This window comes from Schistocerca piceifrons, chromosome 5 (assembly GCF_021461385.2).
Source record: "Schistocerca piceifrons isolate TAMUIC-IGC-003096 chromosome 5, iqSchPice1.1, whole genome shotgun sequence".
NCBI classification, from domain to species: Eukaryota; Metazoa; Arthropoda; class Insecta; order Orthoptera; family Acrididae; genus Schistocerca; species Schistocerca piceifrons.
Window position 1 is genome coordinate 161,397,537 of NC_060142.1, and position 24,522 is coordinate 161,422,058.

The 24,522-nt window shown below is 43.1% G+C and overlaps 1 protein-coding gene across 2 annotated transcripts in view; it reads left to right on the plus strand.

Moving 5' to 3' along the window:
* LOC124798619 (cytochrome P450 6k1-like) overlaps nt 1-20,446 on the plus strand; it is a 75,169-nt gene extending 54,723 nt beyond the window's left edge. For both annotated transcript variants that reach the window (XM_047262095.1, XM_047262096.1), the window contains 2 exons: nt 1,095-1,340; nt 20,117-20,446. In XM_047262095.1, coding sequence (XP_047118051.1) covers nt 1,095-1,340; nt 20,117-20,298 — 428 coding nt within the window. In that variant the 3' untranslated portion in view covers nt 20,299-20,446. The remainder of the gene's footprint in view (nt 1-1,094; nt 1,341-20,116) is intronic.
* Nucleotides 20,447-24,522: the final 4,076 nt, after the last annotated feature.

The window sequence follows — 24,522 nt, forward strand, 5'->3', positions numbered from 1 at the left end:
CCATTTGTGTAAAATTGTTTGGGGGACTTTTGTGCGGTATAAGGAACAGTCAAACTAATACGAGACGTATGGAAAAAAGTAAGTAAAGCATCTATTATTTCCAAAGTAATCGACATAACTGTTAATACACTTGTCCCACTTCCTGAGACAATACGGTCAATGCCTTCTTGGAAAAATTTTAGAAGTTGCCGACGGGACCATGATTGTACCCAGGCGTGCGCTTGTCCGTCCGAAGCAAATCGACAGCCACGAATGTCTTTCTTCAGGACTCCAAAGATACAGAAATCTCATTGGGAGGGATCGGTACTATACGGATGATGTGGGCGAGCCCATATGTTGCCAAGTTTGTATCGATTACGCTGCAGAAGTTTCACTGGGAAGCCGTTACACGTCCTCCACACAGTCTCCATCACTCCCCAAGCGATTTCCATATGTTTTGAGCACAGAAGAAAGACATTCGTGGCCACCGAATTGCTTCGGACCTAGATGTGCACGCCTGGGTACAGTCATGGTTCCCTAGGCAACCGCAAACATTTTTCCATAAAGGACTGATCGCCTTGTCTCACATGCACTAACAGTTATGGCGATTAGTTTTGAAATAATAAACAGTTTACTTACTTTATCTTCCCATCTGTTTCGCTTTTATTTTACTGTCCCTTACGCTGTGTCTGTCCGCCCCGGTAGCTGAATGGTCAGCGCGCAGGCTTTTCACACCAAGGGGCCCGGGTTCGATTCTCAGCTGGGTGGGAGATTTTTCTCCGTTCAGGGAGTGGGTGTTGTGTTGTCCTCATTATCATTTCATTATCAACAGTGGAAGGCAACGGGAAACCACCACTGGAATCACTTCCCAAGATGCTCATGCGGTGGACGTCTCTGACGAGCCCCCCCCCCCCCCCCCTCATGACAAGACCTGCCGTAAGGCAGAACACAAAGTTAGTTATATTGTGTCTGCTGGTCGAGAACCACTCATTTGCTTGCGATTTAATGACTTCGGTCATAAAGGTAGCATACAGCACAGCAGGTTGCAGAAAGTGAAAATTTATTTTATTGATTAAGTAAGTTTCCTTTTTGATACCTATAATTTTTGATTGCAGAGACACTGAGGAAGTACCCCGTAGTGCCAGTCCTGAACCGTAAAGCTTGTGTGGACTACAAGATCCCAGACAGCGACGTCGCGATTCAGAAGGGCACACCGGTGATGATATCCGTGTACGGGTTGCACCGCGACCCTGTGTTCTTTCCAGACCCTGAGCGCTTCGACCCTGAGAGGTTCTCGAAGAAGATCAAGATACACCCGTGGGCCTACCTTCCTTTTGGGGACGGCCCGAGAAACTGCATAGGTCAGTACGTATTGTGTTTTCTTGACCTGGAATCTCGTTCACTAATTCTGCATAGTTCCTCAGATTATCTCCTTCAGAAGTCCACCCCGATAGCCGAGGATAGAAAAAAAAGAAAGAAAAAAGTGTTCAGCGTGGCGGTCTGCCACGCCAAGGAACCCAGGTCCGTTTCCTGGCTGGGTCGGATATTTTCTCCGCTCAGGGAGTGGGTGTTGTGCTGTCGTCATTATCATTTTGTCATCATCAGTGGAAAGCAACGAGAAACTTCCACTGGAACCACTTCCCTAGACGCTCATGCGGTGGACCTCTCTGACGAGGTTTGGCCCATGACAAGACCTGCCGTAAGGCAGAACACAAAGTTTTAGTTTTTATCTTCAAAACGAGTTCTGTGTTCACTTTACTCATAATCTGGGACTTCAGAAAGTAGTACGTATACTGTCCCCCAACACTAATGGTCGACAGCACTAGCCTCGGTCAAGAAGCAAGATAGCCAAAGTCCCTTGATCACGGTTAAATGGAAATAATGTTTAAAATGTCTCTGAGATGCATCAAAGTTAATTGCCAGTCAGCAAACCATCGCCAGCCAACCGTGCATTTGCCCGTGGTTAACACCATGTGTTGCAGCGGAAAGCGCCCTGAAGATGCAAAGACATGAATTTGCAAACGGCCACCTATAGACATAAGTTTTCTAGACAATCACTGGTGAGTGGCGTCTCTCATGCTCTCACTTTTATCAACAAAGAGAACTGTGTTTATACTTCGCTGTCAGTTCTGTAGTTTATATTTACTGAAACGGAAAACAACAGAAGATCACCAAAGTTTTCGAAGTACGAGATGAAGGTACTTCTCGAATTGATTGGTGCGAATTCATTAGTTCTTGATAACAAAAGAACTGACGTCGGTAGCACAAAAGAAGAAATGTACAGAGTCCCTCTTCGGTCATTATCTCCTTCGTTTTTTTGCCGTTCAGTTCGAATAAGTACGTCATTTAAATATAAAATTCATCAAGTATATGCTAATTAACACAGCTAATAGACATTTTTATGAAAAATTCTAAGAAACATAAAAATATGATCAGCAAAATTTTAGTTTCTAAGGGGGTGTGTAGCGGCGCAGCTATTATGCGACTGCAGATTTTTACAGTAAGTTTGTTACGTTATGGAAAGATGTTTAGGGAATCCTGCAGTATAGTAGCCTTCGGTGGCGGCCGGCATGTGGCCTGCTGTATGTGTCATAGCCCCACCTGTCGCTAAAGCGGACCGTGAGAATGCTCACTAAAATCACTTATTCACCTCACCTACGAAACTAAATAACTACGTTAAATATTAGCTGTTTTATTCTAAATTTGATACATGACCTTTTGTTATTCAGACGGGCTTTGTGTCGAAATTTGATACCGTTGCCTATAACAGTTTCAGAGATATAAGAAACCTATTAAAAAGTACTTAACCAACACTTAAGAAAATAAATTCAGATAGTAATTATTTGAAAACGGTAATATCACTCTTAGAGTGCAGATTTATTTTATAAGGAATTTCAGTTATTCACCTCACCTAAGAAACTAAATAACTACGTTAAATATTAGCTGTTTTATTCCAAATTTGATACATGGCCTTTTGTTATTCAGACGAGCTTTGGGTCGAAATTTGATACCGTTGCCTATAACAGTTTCAGAGATATAAAAAACCTATTAAAAAGTACTTAACCAACACTTAAGAAAATAAATTCAGATAGCAGTTATTTGAAAACAGTAATATCACTCTTAGTGTACAGATTTATTTTATAAAGAATTTCAGTTCTGAACTTTCGATAATTTTTCATTCGTGATGGAAATAACAGTTTAATAGTTAATATTTGTATTTTGTGTTAGGGTGAGAGTAAATGAGAGTGAATGTGAGTGTGTATGTGGGACATACGTCAAATTTCAATTCTATATTGTATTACACCTTACGTAACTAGCAAGTGTTACGCCTTCAGGATGTCATGAAAAACTGTGACTCCCCCTAACTGGCGGATGACGTATGTCTATGAGCGTTTGCTTTTGTAATAATGCAGCCAGAAAAGTAGTAAGAGGATAATTAGTTTTAAAGTATCTTTCAAGCATAGTTTTCTCTTAGTTTTCGTTTCGTTTGGTTCGGTGGAACGTTTTGTTAACACATGCAGCATGAAATGACGTAGATGCATCTGCGAAGGTTGATTGGAGTAAAGCAGATTGAGCGCGAATATGATCATGAAAGATTAATCTGATTGGCTGTTCGTTTTGATCAACTAATGAGAGTAAAGTCTTTCCCGCGCATTGGGATGAGTTATATGCCCCGAAAGCAACGGCATTCAGGCACTAGTGAACTAGCTGCCGGACGAGAAGATCATGGTAGACGTCTCCGAAAAAATTATTTGTAAAATGAAGAAAAGACTGTTATATCGCCTTCGGTTTGTATTGCCGTGCAAGCAGATGCAGTTATAGACAGTTCTGTGAAGTTTGGGAGATTTTGGAGTGTTTGTTGTAGAGAAAACCGCGTGTGAAACTATCGGCCTTTGTAAAGAATTCTGCGTGGCGTGTTCAGTATGCATTTAGAGAACATTTTTGGCGAGCACCTTCATTTGAAGAATCCACTGAAAAGGACCGAGTGTGAAACTCATTTCGTAGCAGAGTATTGACTGTATTGATCCTGTAATATTTCGGGTTGGACTTAGCACATTTCTGGCTGTCTTGCGTGTGACATAAGCTGCACGATCTAGTAGTGGATATGCTATCGACGAAAATGTGGGCTTGTTGACACCATAGCTAAAAGACAATAAAAAACATTAGTATCGATAAGCGAATATTTTCAATGAAGGAAGGAAGCATCCTCTTACGCCCGTTATTACTAGAGATTTGCAGGTTTATTTTGTTACCTGAGTTACGCGAATTACGCTGCTTTTAACATCGCCTGTGTAAGTACCTACGAATGCAGAGCAACGGATGGTGAACGAACGCTATACTGAGATAGGTGAACATTAATTTTGCAGCTTGCTTCACTCACTGCTAGCGATCATAGAGTGACAAACCGCCCCGCCGCACCTCGTCCTCCACGCAACGCGCGAGCATATCACCCAGCTGCACTGGTTGAGGGGAAAATAGAGGAAAAAAAGTGTAGAAGTCAATGTTAGTCGATAGTTTTTGAGAGTTGCATCGAAGTGCTTTTGCGAGGCGTAAGTTCGAGTTTTGATCTTCTCGTGCCATAAATATAAAAAAATTACAAAGATCCGATTGTCATGTGGTTCGCTTGTTAGAGAAAAACAGGCAGTATGATCACATGTGAATGACCAATTTAATTCTACTCCTGGTTTGTTTCATTCATAAACTAATAAACTTTCTGGGTTCATCTCAATTGAAGGGTATTGAATACGATGCCTTGAGTCTGTCTCTGTAAATCGCAGCACTCCGCCATCTTAATACCGTACTCTCATAAGACCGCGGTTAAATTTTGATCGTGGTTGGTGCACCCGGCCGTAAGACCATTACCCGACACGAATGGCGCAATGTTACAAGGGTGTACATGCTGCGAGTTTCCTGCAGACGCTTGTGCGATTGTACTGGAACAGCAACTGGAAAGGCACTCCAAAGTTGAAGCACACGTTGCAGTACGACTCTTGTGCTCAAAACATCTAAACTGCACACAGATTCAATGTGAAATTCTAAAGTTATGTGAGCCAAATGCAATGTCTCGTGTAGCCACGGTGCTAACCATTTGACCAAGGCCGCACAGACGTGGGTGGTGCCGATCTGGATGCTCAGATCTTGCACCACGCGATTTCCATATTTTCGGCAAGCAACATCTGCTGGGAAAAAGAATTCCCAATGATGGAGACGTTCACACTGCGGCTCTCGGATGGCTTCATGACCGTGAAATCATGGAACATATTTTGTGTTCAGGCATAATGACCTTTCCAGACTCTGAGAAGCTCATACGCCGAAACCACCACGGTTATAGGAAACAGCGCCCATGCGAGGCACAGCTGGCCCTCTTTGTGCACGATATAGAACAGGCTCTAGATGCCGGCTCCCAGATTGATGCCATATTTCTCGACTTTCGAAAGGCGTTCGACTCAGTTCCGCGCTGTCACTTGCTCCAAAAAGTGCGCGTTCACTTCCTATCCGATGACATATGCGGTTGGGTAGAAAGTTTTCTAACAGACAGAGAGCAGTATGTCGTCATGAATGGAGTGACTTCAACAGAAACAAGCGTAACTTCAGGTGTGCCCCGGGTTAGCGTAATAGGTCCGCTGCTTTTTACGATTTACATGAACGATCTGGTTGATGGTATTGACAGCGGCATTAGACTGTTTGCCGATGATGCTGTAGTCTACAGGAAAGTAGTATCACACGAAAGTTGTGAACGAATCAATGAGGATTTGCAGAAAATAAATTCGTGGTGAAATGACTGGCAGTTATCTCTCAATATTAGTAAGTGTAACCTACTGCGTATAACAAGGCGAAAATTCCCATTAACGTACAAGTACAAAATAAATGCCCAGTCTTTGGAAGCGGTAACATCCGTCAAGTATCTGGGCCTGACTATTCGAAATGATCTCAAATGGAATGATCAGATTACAGAAGTAACGGGCCAGGCGAACTCTAGATTGCGGTTTATTGGTAGAATCACGAAGTGATGCAGTCCTTCAACAAAGGAAATTGCTTACAATACTTTAGTTCGTCCGGTCTTAGAGTATTGTTCGTCTGTATGGGACCCTTACCAGTTGGGTCTGACTCAAGAGATTGAGAAGGTCCAACGAAGAGCGGCAAGATTCGTGACTGGTACACATTTAGCCAACGCGAGAGCGGTACATATCTAATAGAAAGTTTGAAGTGGGACACACCTGCAGATGGACGGCGCACTAAACTGAAGGGGCTGCTCACTAAATTCCGAAATCCGATCTTCGCCGAGGATGTAGGGCATATATTTTTACCACCAACTTTCAAATCGCGCGATGATCACCATTCAAAGATAAGGGAAATTAGGGCTCGTACTGAGACGTTCAGACAGTCGTTTTTCCCTCTCGCGATCCACGAGTGGAACAGCGGAGGGGGGAGGGGGGGTGGAAATACGACATTGGCGCGAACTGTGCCCTCCGCCACTCACCGCTTGGTGGCTAGCTGAGTATATATGTAGTTGCAGATGAAACATATTTCTATCGGTTAGGAACCGTTGCTTAGAGAACATACATAAATGATTTGGCGGGCAGGGTGGGCAGCAACCTGCGGTTGGTTGCTGATGACGCCGTGGTCTACGGTAAGGTGTCGAAGTTGACTGACTGTAGGAACATATAAGGCGACTAGACAAAATTTCCAGTTGTTGTGATGAATAACAGCTAGCCCTGAATGTGGTAAAAGGTAAGTTGATGCGGATGAGTTGGAAGAACAAACCTGTAATGTTCTGATACAGTATTACTAGTGTCCTGCTTGACACAGTCAAGTCGTGTAAATGTCTGAGCGTAACGTTGCAAAGCGATATGAGGTGGAACGAGCATGTGAAAACTGTGGTAGGGAAGGCAAATGGTCGACTTCGGTTTATTGGGAGAATTTTGGGAAAGAGTGGTTCATTTGTAAAGCAGGCCGCATATGGGACGCTGGTGCGACCTATTCTTGAGTACTACTGGAGTGTTTGGGATCCGTACCAAGTCGGATTCAAGGAAGGCATCGCAGAATTCAGAGGCGGGCGGCTACATTTGTTACCGGTAGGTTCGAATGACACGTAAGTGTTATGGTGGTGATTCTTCGGGAACTCAAATAGGAATCCCTGGAGAGAAGGCGACGTTCTTTTCTAGAAACACTATTGAGAAAATTTAGAGGGCCGGCATCTGAAGCTGACTGCCGAACGATTCTGCTGCCGCCAACATACATCGCGCGTAAGGACCACGAAGATAAGATAGGAGAAATTAGGGCTCATATGGAGGTGTACAGACAGTCGTTTTTCCATCGCTCTATCTGTAGTAGAACAGGAAGGGAAACGACAAGTAGTGGTATAAAGTACCCTACGCCACGCACCGTACAGTGGCTTAGGGAGTATCTATGTAGATGTACACTCGACAGCAAAAAGTGGCTCATGCCTGAATTCCAACGTGTAGGCTGCACCTGAATGTATGCAACCACCATAGCATATCTGTGTTGCACATCGTCGCAACCCTCCACAGTCGTTGTAAGATACACACAATGGGTACTGCTAGAGGCTACTAGAGAGCACCGGTCTTTATGACAGTCCGTCCAGATGTAAAGTAACATCACAATAGTACAGAAGAGACCAGACAATCCTTAACGTTTGTAAACTAAACTTAATTAGAATAAGTGACATTTCAAACGTTATGGGAAACTAATTTTGTCACATAAATCGTTCAGTAATCCTTAGGCACAATTAAATATTTGAGACAGTATATGGATTTATAAAGTTGTATGTCAATTGAAAACAAGTTCTTTTCTGTCTAAAAGGTTTACCCAACACACACTGAACGTCGTTCAACGTTCAACGGGGAGTGGTTTCGCATCAACTTTATGTAATACTAAGCAGTTAAAAGAAAACGTGATTAACGGCGGCAAGCACTCTGCGGAAATCCCAACATTAACAGCGAATCACAAGTAATATCATTGTTCACATTACTCATCAACAGTTACTTGTACACAAAGTTGTATTTTAAATGGCATGACCAACGTCTTCGTTCTGGATCCGGATGCAAACCCAGAACTAAAAGCCATTGTTAACCAAGTAAAGCTTTGTGCCTTATCGATACTCGATCACTAGGCAGATGGAGACGTCAAATATTGACGTTTGCACCAGTATCAGTTATCAGTTCTCAACTTGAACGTAAATGACTATAATGTTTGTATGAAATCAGGAACCCTAATATGACAATTACTTTCTTGGTAATTAACCTCGAAAGACGTTGTATATTGTTGCATTGTCAAGGAACATGGGATGCACGTGTTTAAAATTGATATGCCATCATGTAATGCTGGTGACAAGGATGCGAACCCGGCACCTAATCGTATTGTTGAATAAGTACGTAAAATCAGAATGTAGATATCACAGTTTGTCACCAGTAGTGAGGTTCGAACCTTAAATGACGACGGAAGTCGTATTGCCTGACCGGGAATCGAACCCGGCGCCTACCACCGTCGTTGTCTAACCAGGAACAGACGGGAAATGTCCAATGTTGGTCCACCATTAGCGAGACGTGCGCACGTATAACTAGGGCGACGAAAACGTCTATACTGACTGAGAGTCGAACGCCGCACACATGGTTATGAAGACACGTTAATAATCAAATTCTTATTCAGTAGTAGCTAGGAGTAGCACGTTTAGTTGCAAACCTTACGGCCTTTCGCATCCCTAGTAATGTGTTGCCTAATATCTGCGATATCATGGTGTTTATTTACAAGTAGCTTGACTGCCATAAAGAGCAATGTTCTCTAGTAGTCGTGTATCATTGAGATGTAAATGAAGTGCCTCAGCAAAAAGTAATTTCCGTCGTGCAGCACGTATTGTTTCAGGGAGACTGAGTACAAAACGTGTATTTGGATGGCCGAACGGTTCTAGGCGCTACAGTCTGGAACCGCGCGACCGCTGCGGTCGCAGGTTCGAATCCTGCCTCGGGCATGGATGTGTGTGATGTCCTTAGGTTAGTTAGGTTTAAGTAGTTCTAAGTTCTAGGGGACTGATGACCTCAGCAGTTAAGTCCCTTAATGCTCAGAGCCATTTGAATCATTTCATTATTTGGAGAAGCTGCCGCCAAACCTGTTTACTTTTACATTCCGCTTAGTTGTCGTGATTTCCTTAAGGCTACATCTAATGGAGAGCGCTTACAAGAAAGAATAGTTTCCTGCGTCATGCTAGGTGAAATATTTTGTGGTAGCTATGTTTAAAATGAATGTATTTTTGAACGTATTGTTCGTCAAATATTTGAATGAATCGTCAACTGTAGGTGTGCCTGCACATGTTATAGCATAATAGCTGTAGCTGCGTTAGTTTATGCTACAGACCTGGGTAGGTTAGGTGTAACTTTTGATCCTTCAAGGGGTGATCGTGGCCTTGCGGCCCGGGTCTATATCAGCCGCGGCTCGCGAGCTACGGGCCAGCCAGGATGGCTGAGGCGAGACGGAAGTGAGCGAGCTGACGGTGGCGTTGGTGGGCCAACAGCCCGGGACGAGCCAGCACGGCTGCACCGCATGCCTCTGCCTCTGCCGCTCCGTTTGACGTAAATATGTTTACCTCCTCTCCTGGCTTCAGTATAAGAGCGGCAAGCAGAAATACACATCAGGCTGTCTGCCATAATGGCTCACTGGGAGAGGTCTATTCGAGATAGAGTCGTCGCTCTCATTGAAGAAAGAGGATGTTCCATCAGAAAAGCTGGCAGCCGATACGGCGTACGACACACCACTGCAACGACATTGTGGATGATCTGCCTTGAAAGAGGCACCACCAACAGGGCTCCTGGCTCAGGCAGGAAGAGAGTGAGCTTACGGCAGGAAGACAGGGACCTAGTGTCTAGGAGCAGAGAAAATCCCTTTCTGAATGCGAAGCAGTTGCGGCGGGACACCAACTTCCCCGGCTCCAGTGAAACGATTCGCCGAAGGCTGAGGGACGCTGGAATGCATCCACGACGATTCGCCGTGAAACAAGAGCTCAGCGAAGACAACGTTTTATACCGGCTAGCATTTGCGGAGCTCCATCTGAGGGCGTCGTGGGACAACGTCATTTTCACTGATGAGAAGGTGTTTTCCATCAGTAACGACGGTCCACGAATCGTTTAAGGCCGCAATGGACTCGCCATCGACGCGGGGTTGGATTTCTGCCAGAGGCGCGGGAATTCTTCACAGGATAGAAGGAACTCTGGACAGCGCGCATTATGCCCACATATTGGAAAATGTGATGCTTCCGTCAGTGCTAATGCTGTACGCAGAAGCGGACGTCACATTGCAAGAGGACCATTCTCCCATTCACAAGTCTGCATTTGTTCAGAAGCAGCTCTCCACGATTGGCGTCAATGTCATGTACTGGCTGCCACGGGCGGCTGATATGAACCCCATGGAAAACATGTGGGCTGAGGTCGCCAGAACATTAACAGAGAACTGGCCACGAAACCAACCAACTACTGCGGACGCTCTTTGAGACTGCCTTCTGGAAGCCTGGGAGGAAGTTGCTTCTTCAGGCTGTTATGTCCGACGGCTTATACATTCAATGCCAAGACGCATGATAGAAGTGCAAAATAATGAAGGATTCTGGATAAAATATTAGAGTCCTTAAAACGTTTTGTTATGTCTCCTTTTTCGTCATTTTTCCTCATTGGGAGCTAATGGAACATCGCGTGGCAACAGAAAAGATACATTCATATTATGTTTAACGTTGTTAATATCTCCTCTATTCTCTCTCACACTCTCTCTCTCTCTCTCTCTCTCTCTCTCTCTCTCTCTCTCTCTCTCTGGCACTATCGCCGCAAGTGCCCTTCTATTCCATTCCCCCAAAACTTTATAAACAAATCTAGCGGTTTCCATTGACGCTACATTTTCTCTTTTAAATGGTGCTGTCTTTACTCTCTGTCATTCCTCTCAACACCTATGAAATCGTATTCTTTGATCTCCCCTTCCCTATAACCCATTCTTCGTTCTGAAAGCAGTCCTTCCTTATCTCTCGGTCCTACGATAAAACGAACTGTTGCACACATCTAAGTAAGCAATACTTTGCAAGCATTTCACGCTTATATTTTGCACTTTTGCACTTCTATCCATTCCCAGATACCGCCCTTCTTCCTGTTACCCGTCCCTTGACATCTGTATCTACATCTAAATAAATGCTCTGCAATTCATAATTATGTGCTTGGCAGGGGGTTCTGTGGTCTGGTGGATTAATCTTGTATTGATGCGTAAAACGTGTAGGTTCACATCTCACGTCAGGCGTAGATTTTTAACACACACAAGTAACTCTCCTTCGCCTCTAATAACGCCAAGTGCAGAACGCCAGTAAGCTCCGTAGTTCAATATCCGCAGTAAAGATAACATCCCTTCGCTGCCGACTGGGGCAGAGCGGCATTCGTTTGAGCTGTGACAGATGGAGAAACCCCGGAAGGCAGAGACTCTGTCACCAGCAAGCCATCATAAACTAGAAAACGTATTTCATTTAATGAACCAATGGCCATGTAAGTTCACAAGGCTCTTACTTTATTTGAAACTGAGACGTTGAAAATTGTGGTGCTGGACTGGGATACGAATTCGATTTCACTGTGTTCCCCAAGATTGCAAACTCTTCCAGGCCTCCTCGAAAGGCAATTACCTGGTTCCGAATCCTGATCAGCACAAAATATTCATTATTTCATTTCAAACCCTAGCCTGCGCACTCCGAACTACTAGTGAAAAATAGTTGCATTTTCAACGTCTCTTCGTGCTGTCTCTTCAGCTGTAACGTGTTCGTTTCAACTCACAGCCACATGATGAGCTCTTTATCACAACATTACAAGATCAAACGTTTCCTTACATCTTTCCAAGTTCAAACATTCCCCTCCGTCGAACTGGCGAAAACGGATTTGGGTTTGACGTCGTGTTCGTTGTGATTACCAATGACGATATGTTGTGAATTCAACATCTAGTCAGCAGAGTATTTTGTATCACATCATTGAAAGTACAAACATGCCACTCCTAGCTATGATTGGAAAAGAATTTGGTAGTTAAAGTGTCTTCATGACCACGTGTGCGGTGTTTGAATTCCATACAGCACAGAACTTTTCGTCGCCTGATGTCTAGCTAAACATGCGCACATCTCGCTACTGGTGAACCAACAATAGCTGTTTATCGTCTGTTCCTGGCTAGAAAACGACGGCGCTAGATACTGGGTTCGAATCCCAGTCAGGCAAAAACAAGTCTATCGTCATTTAAGGTTCCAACATCTCGCTATTGGTGAAAACATTTGATATTTAACTTCCGATTTTACGTACTTCGTTAACAATCCGATTAGGTGCTGGGTTCGCATCCCTGACACAAGCTTTACATGATGGTATTTCAATTTTAAACATGAGCATACCTTGTTCCTTGTGAATGACACCATATTAAACGTCGTTGGGGGTAGTTTCCAGGAAGGTAACTGTTATGACAGGATTCCCAGTTCAGTACAGACATTTTCGTCATTTATTTTCAGGATCTGAATTGATAACTGATACTGGTGCAAACGTATGTACTTCATGTCTCTTTATGCCTAGTGATCAGGTCTCAATAAGGCACAAACAAAGCTTAGCTTAGTTAGCAATAGCTATAGGTGCTGGGTTTGAATCCACGTCCAGAACGACGACGTTAGTCATGTCATTTAAATTTCAAATTTGTGTACACGTAGCTGTTGATGTGTTACGAGAACAATGATATTACTGGTGATTCTCTGTTAATGTTGAGATTTCCGTAGAGTGCTTGTTGCCGTTAATCACGTTTTTTTACTGGTTCGTCCAATGTCCAATTTCCAGAGCCACTCGCCGTTGAGCGACGTTCAGCACGTGGATGGAATACCTTTTCGAGAGCGAAAAAGTTTTTCCAATTGCTGTACAGCTTTGTAACTCCATATATTGTCTCAAGTATTTAATTTTGACTAAGGATTACTATACGATATACGTAAAATAAACCGTTTTCTCAGAACTTTTGGAATGTCACTTGTTGTAATTAAGGTTAGTTTATGAGTGTTATGGGGTGTCTCATCGCTAAGAACGTGTTTTCCAACATGTTTTGTATGGCGATATTAGTTGACGCTTAGACTGACTGCCATAAAGACCTTTGATCTCTAGTAGTCTAAAAATGGCTCTGAGCGCTATGGGATTTAACATCTGTGGTCATCAGTCCCCTAGAACTTAGAACTACTTAAACCTAACTAACCTAAAGACATCACACACATCCATGGCCGCGGCAGGATTCGAACCTGCGACCGTAGCAGTCGCGCGGTTCCGGACTGAGCGCCTAGAACCGCGAGACTCTAGTAGTCTATTGCGGCACCCATTGTGTAGTGAAACGACTGTACCCCACGGGGTTTTGGTGTTTAGAGGACCTGCAAAGAGCTACGTTATGTTGGTTGGAGCTGGGACCGTCCGGGAGGGAGTGGGACGAGGGAAATTGGTCATTCCTTCCTACCGTTGAACCCAGAACCAGAGTTTAGCGCTCCTGTCACTAGACCATCTCGGCCGCGTAGGAAAAGAGCACACTACTTTTTCTGCATGGTGAGTTTCAGTTGTACGAAATTCATCAAAATTCGTTCCACACATACTTTCGAATTATTGATCCTTCACGTTCTCTATGAAAAAAAAAAATTAGCTACGAGTTTATAGGTTTGCAGCCGAGCTCTCATTTTGTCTTTACACGACATCTCGTGACTTTTCATAGTTGTCTGCATCCTGTGTCACGTGTAGATTTCGTTCTTACCTGTTTTGCAACCATACCGAAAACACGACACAATAAGCGCTTTCTTTCGTGGTACTTAGCCTACATTTTTAAATACATCTTCCACTGTTGCCAAAATAGACATTGTGCAAGTAATAATCATAAACGTAGATATTACAACTTTACAAGCATTTCCATAAATGGTTATCCTATTCAGTGATATTTGTGCATAGTGTTGGGCAATTGAGAGAGAGAGAGGTATGAAATGAAATCATCATGTACACTGACAGAAAAAAGTCACAACTCTAAGAAGGAGTTGTGCGACATGAACGAAAGTTGGCAGGCGTGTTTCTGCATCTGAAAGATGGCGTCTGCTCAGATCTCGCGCCAGTTGTATAAGAGCGGCGGTAGTAGCTCCATTATGAAGATGGAAATCAGGTTTGCTTTAAATACACGCTGTAACTGCCGTGAGCTTAGTTACCTTTGAGATTGGACGTGGTGAGATGATGATAATCAAGAATGCCTTTAAGGCGTCAAAGACGTCATGATCAGCATTTCACTCAGTTTGAGGTCGTGTAACGGTGCTACGAGAAGCTGGATGTTCCTTTCGCAGTACTGTAGAGGGGGTTTGGCAGGAATGTAGCTAATGTACATGGTAGCTGGCACCTGAGGCCACGAGAACGTATGATCGGAAAAGACCGGGCTCCGGGTAGCCAAAGTGAAACTACCGAGAGGGAAGACCATAGCGGTTCTAGGCGCTACAGTCTGGAACCACGTGACCGCTACGGTCGCAGGTTCCAATCCTGCCTCGGGCATGGATGTGTGTGATGTCCTTAGGTTAGTTAGGTTTAAGTAGTTCTAAGTTCTAGGGGACTGATGATCTCAGATGTTAAGTCCCATAGTGCTCAGAGCCATCTGAATCATTTTAAAATTTCATTACTCTATGTTAATTATTTTTTGGTGCTGCGGCTATTTTCTATCAGCATGTAGTATTTCTCAAGTCAACATAACTTTTTCTGAACACATACGAATCGTACAGGACTTAATGCAGTATCATTAGAAAGGTTTTTTTAAATAGCTTCTGACACTGATTATGCGCTAAAACTTACTATTTGTGGAAAATTTCAACATAAAAGTGACTTTTAACCATCACAACCAAAAGGGCATCATGGATTCCCAGCTTCATACTTACATTTTACGAAGCTGGCTTACTTATCACGAATAAGAGACTGCCTTTTAATATTTACTTATTACAAATGCCATTTCATTTTGTTTACAGAATTTATTAATTGAATAATTTCTATACAGCATTGCCATACATATTAACTGTGACTACTGTAGTCCATTATCTCTGCCCGTCGTACAGGTTTTCCGAAACGAGAAACACATTTGTCATTGTCGCCTTGAATTGTGCTTTGCCTATTGTTACTACGGCCAAAAGTGCTTACTGTAACTGAAAATTTTTGTCGAATTACATTATAGGTTATGCCGACCTACTGACAGTGCCTGACTCCTACCCATCGAACAAACCGGGACAAACATTTCGAATGCAAAACACATTTTTGACGCATGGGGATGTATATACAACAATGTATCATAAATTTATGAATATAATTTCTCGTCGTTTGGCTCATTTTTGAAGATGGTTTCTCAAAAAAAATGGTTCAAATGACACTGAGCACTATGGGACTCAACTGCTGTGGTCATAAGTCCCCTAGAACTTAGAACTACTTAAACCTAACTAACCTAAGGACATCACACACATCCATGCCCGAGGCAGGATTCGAACCTGCGACCGTAGCGGTCGTGCGGTTCCAGACTGTAGCGCCTTTAACCGCTCGGCCACTCCGGCCGGCGATGGTTTCTCTTCATTCCCATAATTACCCCTCTCCCAACGACTACACTTAAAATTATCAAAATGCGGAAGTTTCGCACGGGTCCCTTGATTTTGTATGTATAACACCAGATTACTAACACATAGTTATAAAAGAAGGGAGCAGGCTTTTATCTAGTTTTAGTGGAAAAAGTCTGGATTATTGAGTGATCTGGCGTTGAAAGATTAGCGAAATTATTTTGGTACTGAGAATAATTGAAAAACAAACAGAAATTTGGAAAGGAATTAGAGATCGCAGAGAAGAAATAGAAGCTATAAGATTAATCGAGGACATAATTCTGTCTGAGATAGCAAGGGAGTTAAAAGATTAGTTGCACGGAATGGATGAAGAAGGTAAGGTAAAATCCCGCATTCCTCTGTCGATGGCGTCCACGGATGCGGTATGGAAAGGTCAGCACACAGCTCACCCGGTCGTTGTAGGGTTTCTTTACCTTGGAACCGCTACTATTCGGTCAAGCAGCTCCTCAGTTGATTTCACGAGGCGCAGTGCACCCCATACCACTCCTACCACCAAAGAAAAATCTTTGGTAATACTTGAATCGAACCCAGGTCCCTATCATGGCTATCGACTGCGCTGTCCACTCACCTACGGAGGCGATCGAACTCAATGGATAGTCTCTTGTAAAGAAGTTACAAGATGATTATCAACAGAAGTAAACCAAAGTAATGGAGTGTAATCCAACTACACTGCGCAACAAAATTAAAGGAACACTTTTACGAAACTACGTAACTGTGTCCCATTTCAAAGCATGTTTTACATTTGGTTCAAATGTGCGTAAAATATTCGTCTGCAAGATGCAAAAGCGTGGCGCGCTGCGACGTCGCACTGGGGTTCGACGACTCTTCAAAGAAAGGTTTCGATACTTGCGAAAAACAAGGCAAGAGCTCAGGTGTAAAGTGGGTTAATGATGCCACATTGGTACCAAATTTCACCATAATTCTGCCCAACGGCATCGTGGACCTCCTGTGCGATAGAAGCGTTGCAATCACGCTGATTTCTTATAGTTGGCCGAGGAAAGTATGCCAGACGTATCACCGCTCAGAATTGACACCAAAAGCCCTCAGGGTGTGGTATAAAGAGCCTCAACGAAACGACTCCTTGGGGCTTTGAGCTCTACACATATCCTGGCTGAGAACAACAGTTCGTAGTGCAGCAGGAGAATGTCTGTGCTTTTTCAGCCCTCCTTTTTCGGTCCCTCCTGTGGCGTGATCACGGGGACGGGGAAGGCGGAGGTGCAACACTAACATGTGCGTCAATAAGACGGCAAAGGGTCCCACTAACAACACCAAGTCGGCAACACCTTCAGTACCACCCACGCATCTTTGTTGAGCACCTGTCAGCCTCACGATTCCTGTAACGCCTGAAGGTTAGTTAACCACTTCAACACCTCTTACGTGCGGTTTGCCTGCCTTCAGGCGCTAGAACAGCCGCAAGGCTGAATGGTTGTCGAAGTTTGTGACAGGTTCATTTTTCGAGTATAATGACTTTTCTGGAGACTAGAAATCTACTCTGTAGGAATCAGCAGGGGTTTCGAAAAAGACGATCGTGTGAAACCCAGCTCGCGCTATTCGTCCACGAGACTCAGAGGGCCATAGACATGGGTTCCCAGGTTGATGCCGTGTTTCTTGACTTCCGCAAGGCGTTCGATACAGTTCCCCACAGTCGTTTAATGAACAAAGTAAGAGCACATGGACTATCAGACCAATTGTGTGATTGGATTGAAGAGTTCCTAGATAACAGAACGCAGCATGTCATTGTCAATGGAGAAAAGTCTTCCGAAGTAAGAGTGAATTCAGGTGTGCCGCAGGGGAGAATCGTAGGACCGTTGCTATTCACAATATAAATAAATGACCTTCTGGATAGCATCGGAAGTTCACTGAGGCTTTTTCGGATGATGCTGTGGTGTATCGAGAGGTTGTAACAATGGAAAATTGTACTGAAATGCAGGATGATCTGCTGCGAATTGACGCATTCTGCAGGGAATGGCAATTGAATCTCAATGTAGACAAGTGTAATGTGCTGCGAATACATAGAAAGAAAGATGCCTTATCATTTAGCTACAAAATAGCAGGTCAGCAACTGGAAGCAGTTCATTCCATAAATTATCTAGGAGTACGCATTAGGAGTGATTTAAAATGGAATGATCATATAAAAGTTGATCGTCGGTAAAGCAGATGCCAGACTGAGATTCATTGGAAGAATCCTAATTAAATGCAATCCGAAAACAAAGGAAGTAGGTTACAGTACACTTGTGGTTGATAGAAGAGATAGAGAAGATCCAACGGAGAGCAGCGCGCTTCGTTACAGTATCATTTAGTAATCGCGAAAGCGTTACGGAGATGATAGACTCCAGTGGAAGACTCTGCAGGAGAGAGGCTCAGTAGCTAGGTAAGGGCTTTTTGTTGAAGTTTCGAGAACACACCTTCACCGAGGAGTCAAGCAGTATATTGCTCTGTCCTACGTATATCTCGCGAAGAGACCATGAGGATAAAATCGGAGAGATTAGAGCCCACACAGAATCATACCGACAATACTTCTTTCCACGAACAATACGAGACTGGAATAGTAGAGAGAACCGATAGAGGTACTCAAGGTACCCTCCGCCACACACCGTCAGGTGGCTTGTGGAGTATGGATGTAGATGTAAATGTAGATGTAAAGTGCTCAATAAAGATGCGTGGGTGGCACCAAGGGTCTTGCCGAACTGCAAGGTCTTACAGGGACCATTCGCCATTTGCGTTGCACTCTCCTCGTGATCACGCGACGGGAGGGCTGAAAAGGCACAAACACTCTTTGCTGCTTCAGATCACGATCGGGTTTCGTCGAACGGTTTTGAACGGTGATTCCACCTTGCGTACAGGAGGAAAAATTGGGGTCGTACTACACTCCAAAGGTGTACGATCACGTTTGGTGGGGTTGCAGTCCCACGATGTCCTTAGAGTCGGGTTGAAACAGCGAGTGGGTGGCAGCAGTGTCGGAAGTTATCAAGAACGTCGTCCTTTGGCTTACTGCACTGCAAACTATCGTTTTCGATAACGAAATGTGTGGGAATCGACGCCCCAAGAAAAGGGTGGTTTCATGGTTTCATAGAAACCCATCATGCCATACCTCCCCCCCCCCCCCCCCCCCCCCCCCTCGAAGCCTTTTCGTGTCGATTCTCAGCAGCGATGAGCGATGTGTCTGAAATGTTTTCCTCGGCTACGCACAAGATAACCGCGTGATTTCAACGTTGGGTGTAGCGGTTCGGACCTTAATCGCAGAGGCGTCGAAAGTAGGGGTGAAATTTGGGTAAGAAGGGGTGTGACGACCTTCCCAGCGTACACACGTCCACGGAGGAGTTGGGGAGAATCATGGTGAAATTTGGTGCCAGTATGACATCATTAACCCACCTTATACCTCACATGAATTTCTGAGTTGTGACCTTTCTCCGCATATGCAGGCACTTTACTGTTTGAAGCCATACCGAGCTCGAGGGTGACGCCGCAGGGCGCTAAGCTTCTGCATCATTACAGAGGAAACTTATAGACAACTTAAAGCCAAATTTCAAACTCACGCGCTACAATGAGAGACAATCATGTGATTGCGAAAACTTAATCTTTAGTTTTGTTGCATAGTGTACAATGGACTCGCTCGTATTCGGGAATAGGGGGGTTCAGCTCCCCATCTGGCCACCCAGACTTTTTTCTGCAATTTTCGAAAATTTCTCAAGGAAATAGCAGAATGGGTACATTGAAAGGGACCATCCGAATTCCTTCCTGTCCTTTTCCAATCCGAGATTTTGCTCCGCCTCTAATGACCTCGCCATCAGTGGAATGTTAAGCCACAGTCTTCCTTCTTAACTTCCTTCCTTCTTTTTTCAGTTTCCTCGTCGTTATCGCACCTCGAAACAACCACATCTCTCTTCCTTCTTTCTTTATGTACAGTGCTATCTATAGCTTATATTATAGCATTATTTCAAGTTAACTGTAAAATCTTCAGTTTATGGATATGGTGTTTGGCTGGACTTCAACTGGTGGAAAAATTATTGCTGTTATTGGTGTAAACTGCCAATTACTTTATCTTTTCTTATTCTTATATTCATTTTGACCACCTGTGCACCGCCTTAAGTGCAGTCAGTTTCATTTCTTTCCGCTTTATCCTTGTTCTGTATGCCCACACTTTGCAACCTTCTCGCTCCTCTGTCAATAATCTTTTCGTCCTGGATCTAATTCTGTCATGGAAACCTGTGACAGCGCGCTTTTCGATATGGAAGTTACCTTGTTGTAAATTTCTGTTACCAGTATTTCAACTGTTTCCAGCTCTCATTGTAACTGCTATAGTCGTCGCACTTTGGTGTTATCGCTCACACGAACTTATAGTATCCTATGTTTAAATCACCCCTCTTCCGTTCTACAAATGCGCACGAAGAACAAAGTCCTTTTCTTGGTAGTGTCCGAGATATTTACAGTCTGTTCATATTGTTTTCATTACTTTATCTTTGCTAATCAAGGAATTGTTTTTCTTTTCAGGAATGGACTTCGCTCTTCTACAAGTTAAGTTGGGTCTTGTACACATATTGTCGAAGTTTAACGTCGACATCTGCGATAGGACGAAAACCGGACTCCAGTTTTCTGCAAAATCGTTCATACTCGCGCCTGATGGAGGAGTTCCTCTGCGATTGTCGAAAAGGAAATCAAGGAGAGAAGATTAAATTAGAGTTGTGCGACGAGGACAGCTACATTTGTAACGTTGTTGCATTAATTTGATCTGGAAGCGGTGCTGCTATTCAAGACCATAAAAGTGGGTTAAAAGCTGTGAGCTGTCTGGGGAAGTTAACCTTGCATTACTGAGCAACTGTTTCACCAGGTATCCAGTCTAGCTTACCAAATTCCCAACCAGACTAACATTAATTATAATCTTTTAATAGTCATACGACAACCGGTGATATGTATACAAAAAAGACAATTTAAATAAAAAGAAATAAATCAGTTTATATTTGTAAATTTATTTTAACATTGATCATTGAAATTTCAGCATATTAAACTTGATTCCTAACTAAACTGGTGCCTTATTTAGGATTGTGAAAATGTGAGATTGTAATCTTACGGAACACATCAAATATGGAGCCAAGATTGGGAGACTGCATACAACACTGCATTCATAAAACAACACACAAAGAACGTTGAAACATATGCAAGAGAAAATTAACCACTGCCAACCGATTCAATTTTCACCCAAAGAAGGTACGTTCGTAGCACAATCCTGTCCGTCATGTAATTACCACACACTGGTATACTAAATTCATATTAACTCTTTGTGAAATCTTCGCGAAAAGAATAGCTGAGGGCTACTTTGATGATTACACCACATGCTTCACGTGGTCAACTTGGTTTACCCAAAGAGTGTAACTCCACAATAATTTTGATAATTAAAATAAATTAGATCGAAAAGCAATTTACAAAAGAAAAACCTCGAACTGGTTACTATCGTCTTACTATTAACCTGATGGGTCAAACAATTGTATAAGCACGTGGTACTGGTTTCACAAAGTACACCCCACGTGGGTTGAACATAAAGAAAAGTTGCTATATTGAAAAATATTGTCAGACGAGATGTTATAATCTCACGCACATTCGCATTTAAGATTGATGAACTTAGTTAGAGTTACTGATCAACACGTGGTTCGACTTTACTCACAAAGTAGTGACAAAGCAACTACCGGAATATATTCTGAACTTCACACGAGAATTACACTGCGCTGCAATTTAAGATAACATTAGATATTTTAGAGCTAAACCTGAAATAAAGGTGATTAAATTTTCAGTTAGGCTGAACTTAAGAAATCCATTGTCCTACGGACTTAGCAGACACGTGCTTAGCCGGAGATCTTACCACTTCAGACGCTCGCCACGGACCGACTGACCTGGTCCCTTCCTGAAGGTTGGCTCACAAATACAAACGGAAGTGGCCAGAGGGGCAGCTTCCTATACCAACATGACAAAGGACAGACAGGACCATACTAAGGATAGAAACCTCTTTGCTTTTAGAAAGCGTAGCTACCTGTTCCGACGTTGGTCCTACTGTTCTCTAGCAGACAGGCTTGTCTGCTACCCTGAGGCATGCAACTAGAAATACATTTTCTCATTCATCCTCTCACACAGAAGGGAAGGGGGTTGACAGTATCTTATCATATACAGTATATAAAAGAAAGCGGATGTAGGTTCCGTATGAGACTGTGTGACATGAATTACATATAAACTGTGTTTTAAAGTGTAGTAGTGTGACAGATCGTTCTTGTTTATGTGTAAAAGTAACACGTTCCACTACTCAGTCTCCTCCCAGATACTCAGAAACGCCACAGTAAATTTAGAAGAGTAATTTATGCCGTAAATGACAACAGATTTAAAAAATCAAACATGAAAGGAATCCAACAGAGACCTTTCATAACCCCAACGCTCCGGGAAAAGACTGTGCAGGGAATTTTCTTACCATGCTAGGACATTCTCAAGCAGGCTTCTCACACCCAACTTAAACCAAAAATGTAAAGAAAAGGCAAAAGGTCACCAGCTACTTGCTAAAACACAATAATTTCAACACATCTTTAGAATCTACCAATTTCAAAGAGAAAAAAAACAATCTGTGACACCTATTTAAAAGATAGTGTAGACCTAATTCAGTCAGCAAGTAAAAACAATGGTTCCTGTGTCATTAATATGAAAACAATTTCTGGTTGTTACCCTTATGGAGTTCACCAGTATTTGCTCATTGCAAGAGCCAACTGATCACAGGAAAATTTATGACTGTTTATTAACAAGCAAAATTTATGAAAATAGCAAAGGTGCCACAGCAATTAAAAAAGAACATGAAATAACATCAGTATTATAAAGCAGAACATTACAATGCACAATCCGCAAAAGCAAAAAAATGATAAGAGAAAAAACATGTTTTACAAAGTGGTTATCGCAAAAAAATTCTATATCTTATAAAACTAATAATTTGTAGAATTAAAATAACTTTGTGGCACTAATTTAATCACTCTACTATATTTCAGTTAGTTAGCAAACAATGACCACCGTGTCATTATACTGAAACTACAATTAATTATTTGATTATTACCCTTAAGGGGTTCCTCACAATAAATATGCCCCATGCAAAGGCTAATCGATCACAGTCCAATGAGAGTGAATAGCTATCTGACTGATAAACGAAGCGATGCCACAGGAGTGAATTTACGAAACAAAATATCACAAATCTAATACATCACACAAGAACAAACATTGATCAATAAAACAGCTCTGAAAGTACCATAGTCAACATCCAAAAAAAACACCAATGAGTAAAACACCTGCAAAATACAAGAGTCAAAGTCTAAAAAAAACAATAAATAGAACACCTGCAAAATACAAGAGTCAGTCTAATAAACACCAATAAATCGAACCCCTGCAAAAACACACGAGTCAAAGTTTCTCTGACAGAAACACACGTATATGCATTGAACTAAGAACTGTATAATCACTGTTCACTGACACACTCAGTAGTTCCACTGTTCCGAGGCACAATATAAAGAGGGGCGGGGGGGGGGGGGGGGGGGGGGGGGGTCGTCGCCGCAGCTGTCACTAGGGATTATTTTGCCCATCTGTTGCGTGCAATCCCGCCGACTCTGCCCTCTCATGAAGTTTCTCTTGGTGGCCCATGTCACGTACATCTCGATTTGGTTCCATGTTTGTGTTGTCAAATTCGTGCGGTATCCTCGTTTGACACGCCAGGTTGATATTCCTGGGCAAGGATGACACTTAATGGCTCTTCTTTGTGCCACCCTTAGCTACCAGAGAACATCGAACTATGATTTACTGTCGCTTGACAGTGGGCATCCGACAGGAAATGTTGATAGGCGTCGTTGAAGTCTGCCAGTTTCCCTGGACAGTGCGTGTCAAAAGGTTCCACGCCCCTTGTGTCGTTACATTCTTGAGTTATCCTCAAATGGCTCGCCGGTTTGATATTCCTGGGCAAGGATGACACTTAATGGCTCTTCTTTGTGCCACCCTTAGCGAGCAGAGAACATCGAACCATGATTTACTGTCGCTTGACAGTGGGCATCCGTCAGGAAATGTTGATAGGCGTCGTTGAAGTCTGCCAATTTCTCTGGACAGTACGTGTCAAAAGGCTCGACGCCCCTTTATCCCCTGTCTTTGGTCGTTTCACCGCGCACGTCTCGCCACGGTCGCGTGCGTGTGGTGCGTTGCCAGCAGATGGATTTCCGCGCGGTGGACCGCTCGGCCATCTCAGGTCATCGCCTCCAGGAAGGGTCACACGGGGCGGCCGCCCATCAGCTCCAGGTGCAAGGGAAAGTGTTTGTCGCGTGCCCTTCTTTTGTTGTCGACCGCGCTCCCGAAGTGGCCCGGTTGACAGCGTGTCCTGCTGGGAAACCCGCCAGTTTACAACTAGCCCTCCTCCTCGCTGCTCCCGCTGTCTCGTAAGAGTTTAGCCGGTTCGCTTTCACGTTCTCAACTGCATTCATAGAAATTGTTCATCATACTTATGTGATTACAAAATGTCATACATAATACCACTTCGTATTGTCTTTCTCAATTTTTAAGAACGAAAGTGAGACTTTATTTTGTTTTGAAATAAAAAAAATTACATGAATCGACAATATAAAAATAGAAGTTAAATGACTTGAAAATATAAAAAAAATAAAAGTGAAATGACTTGACAGTATAAAAATAAAAATTAAATGAACTGACAATATAATATTTAAATCCACATCACTAATGTGGTTCACTTACGTTTTAATAAATCAAATGCTACTTATTAATTCACTAAAATGAATAGGATTATGCCTTGTGCAAGTATAGGTCAGGACAGCATAGGGTTCACATGTTATTTACACACACACATGCACACCTGTTGTCTATTCTACAAACTAACTACCCAT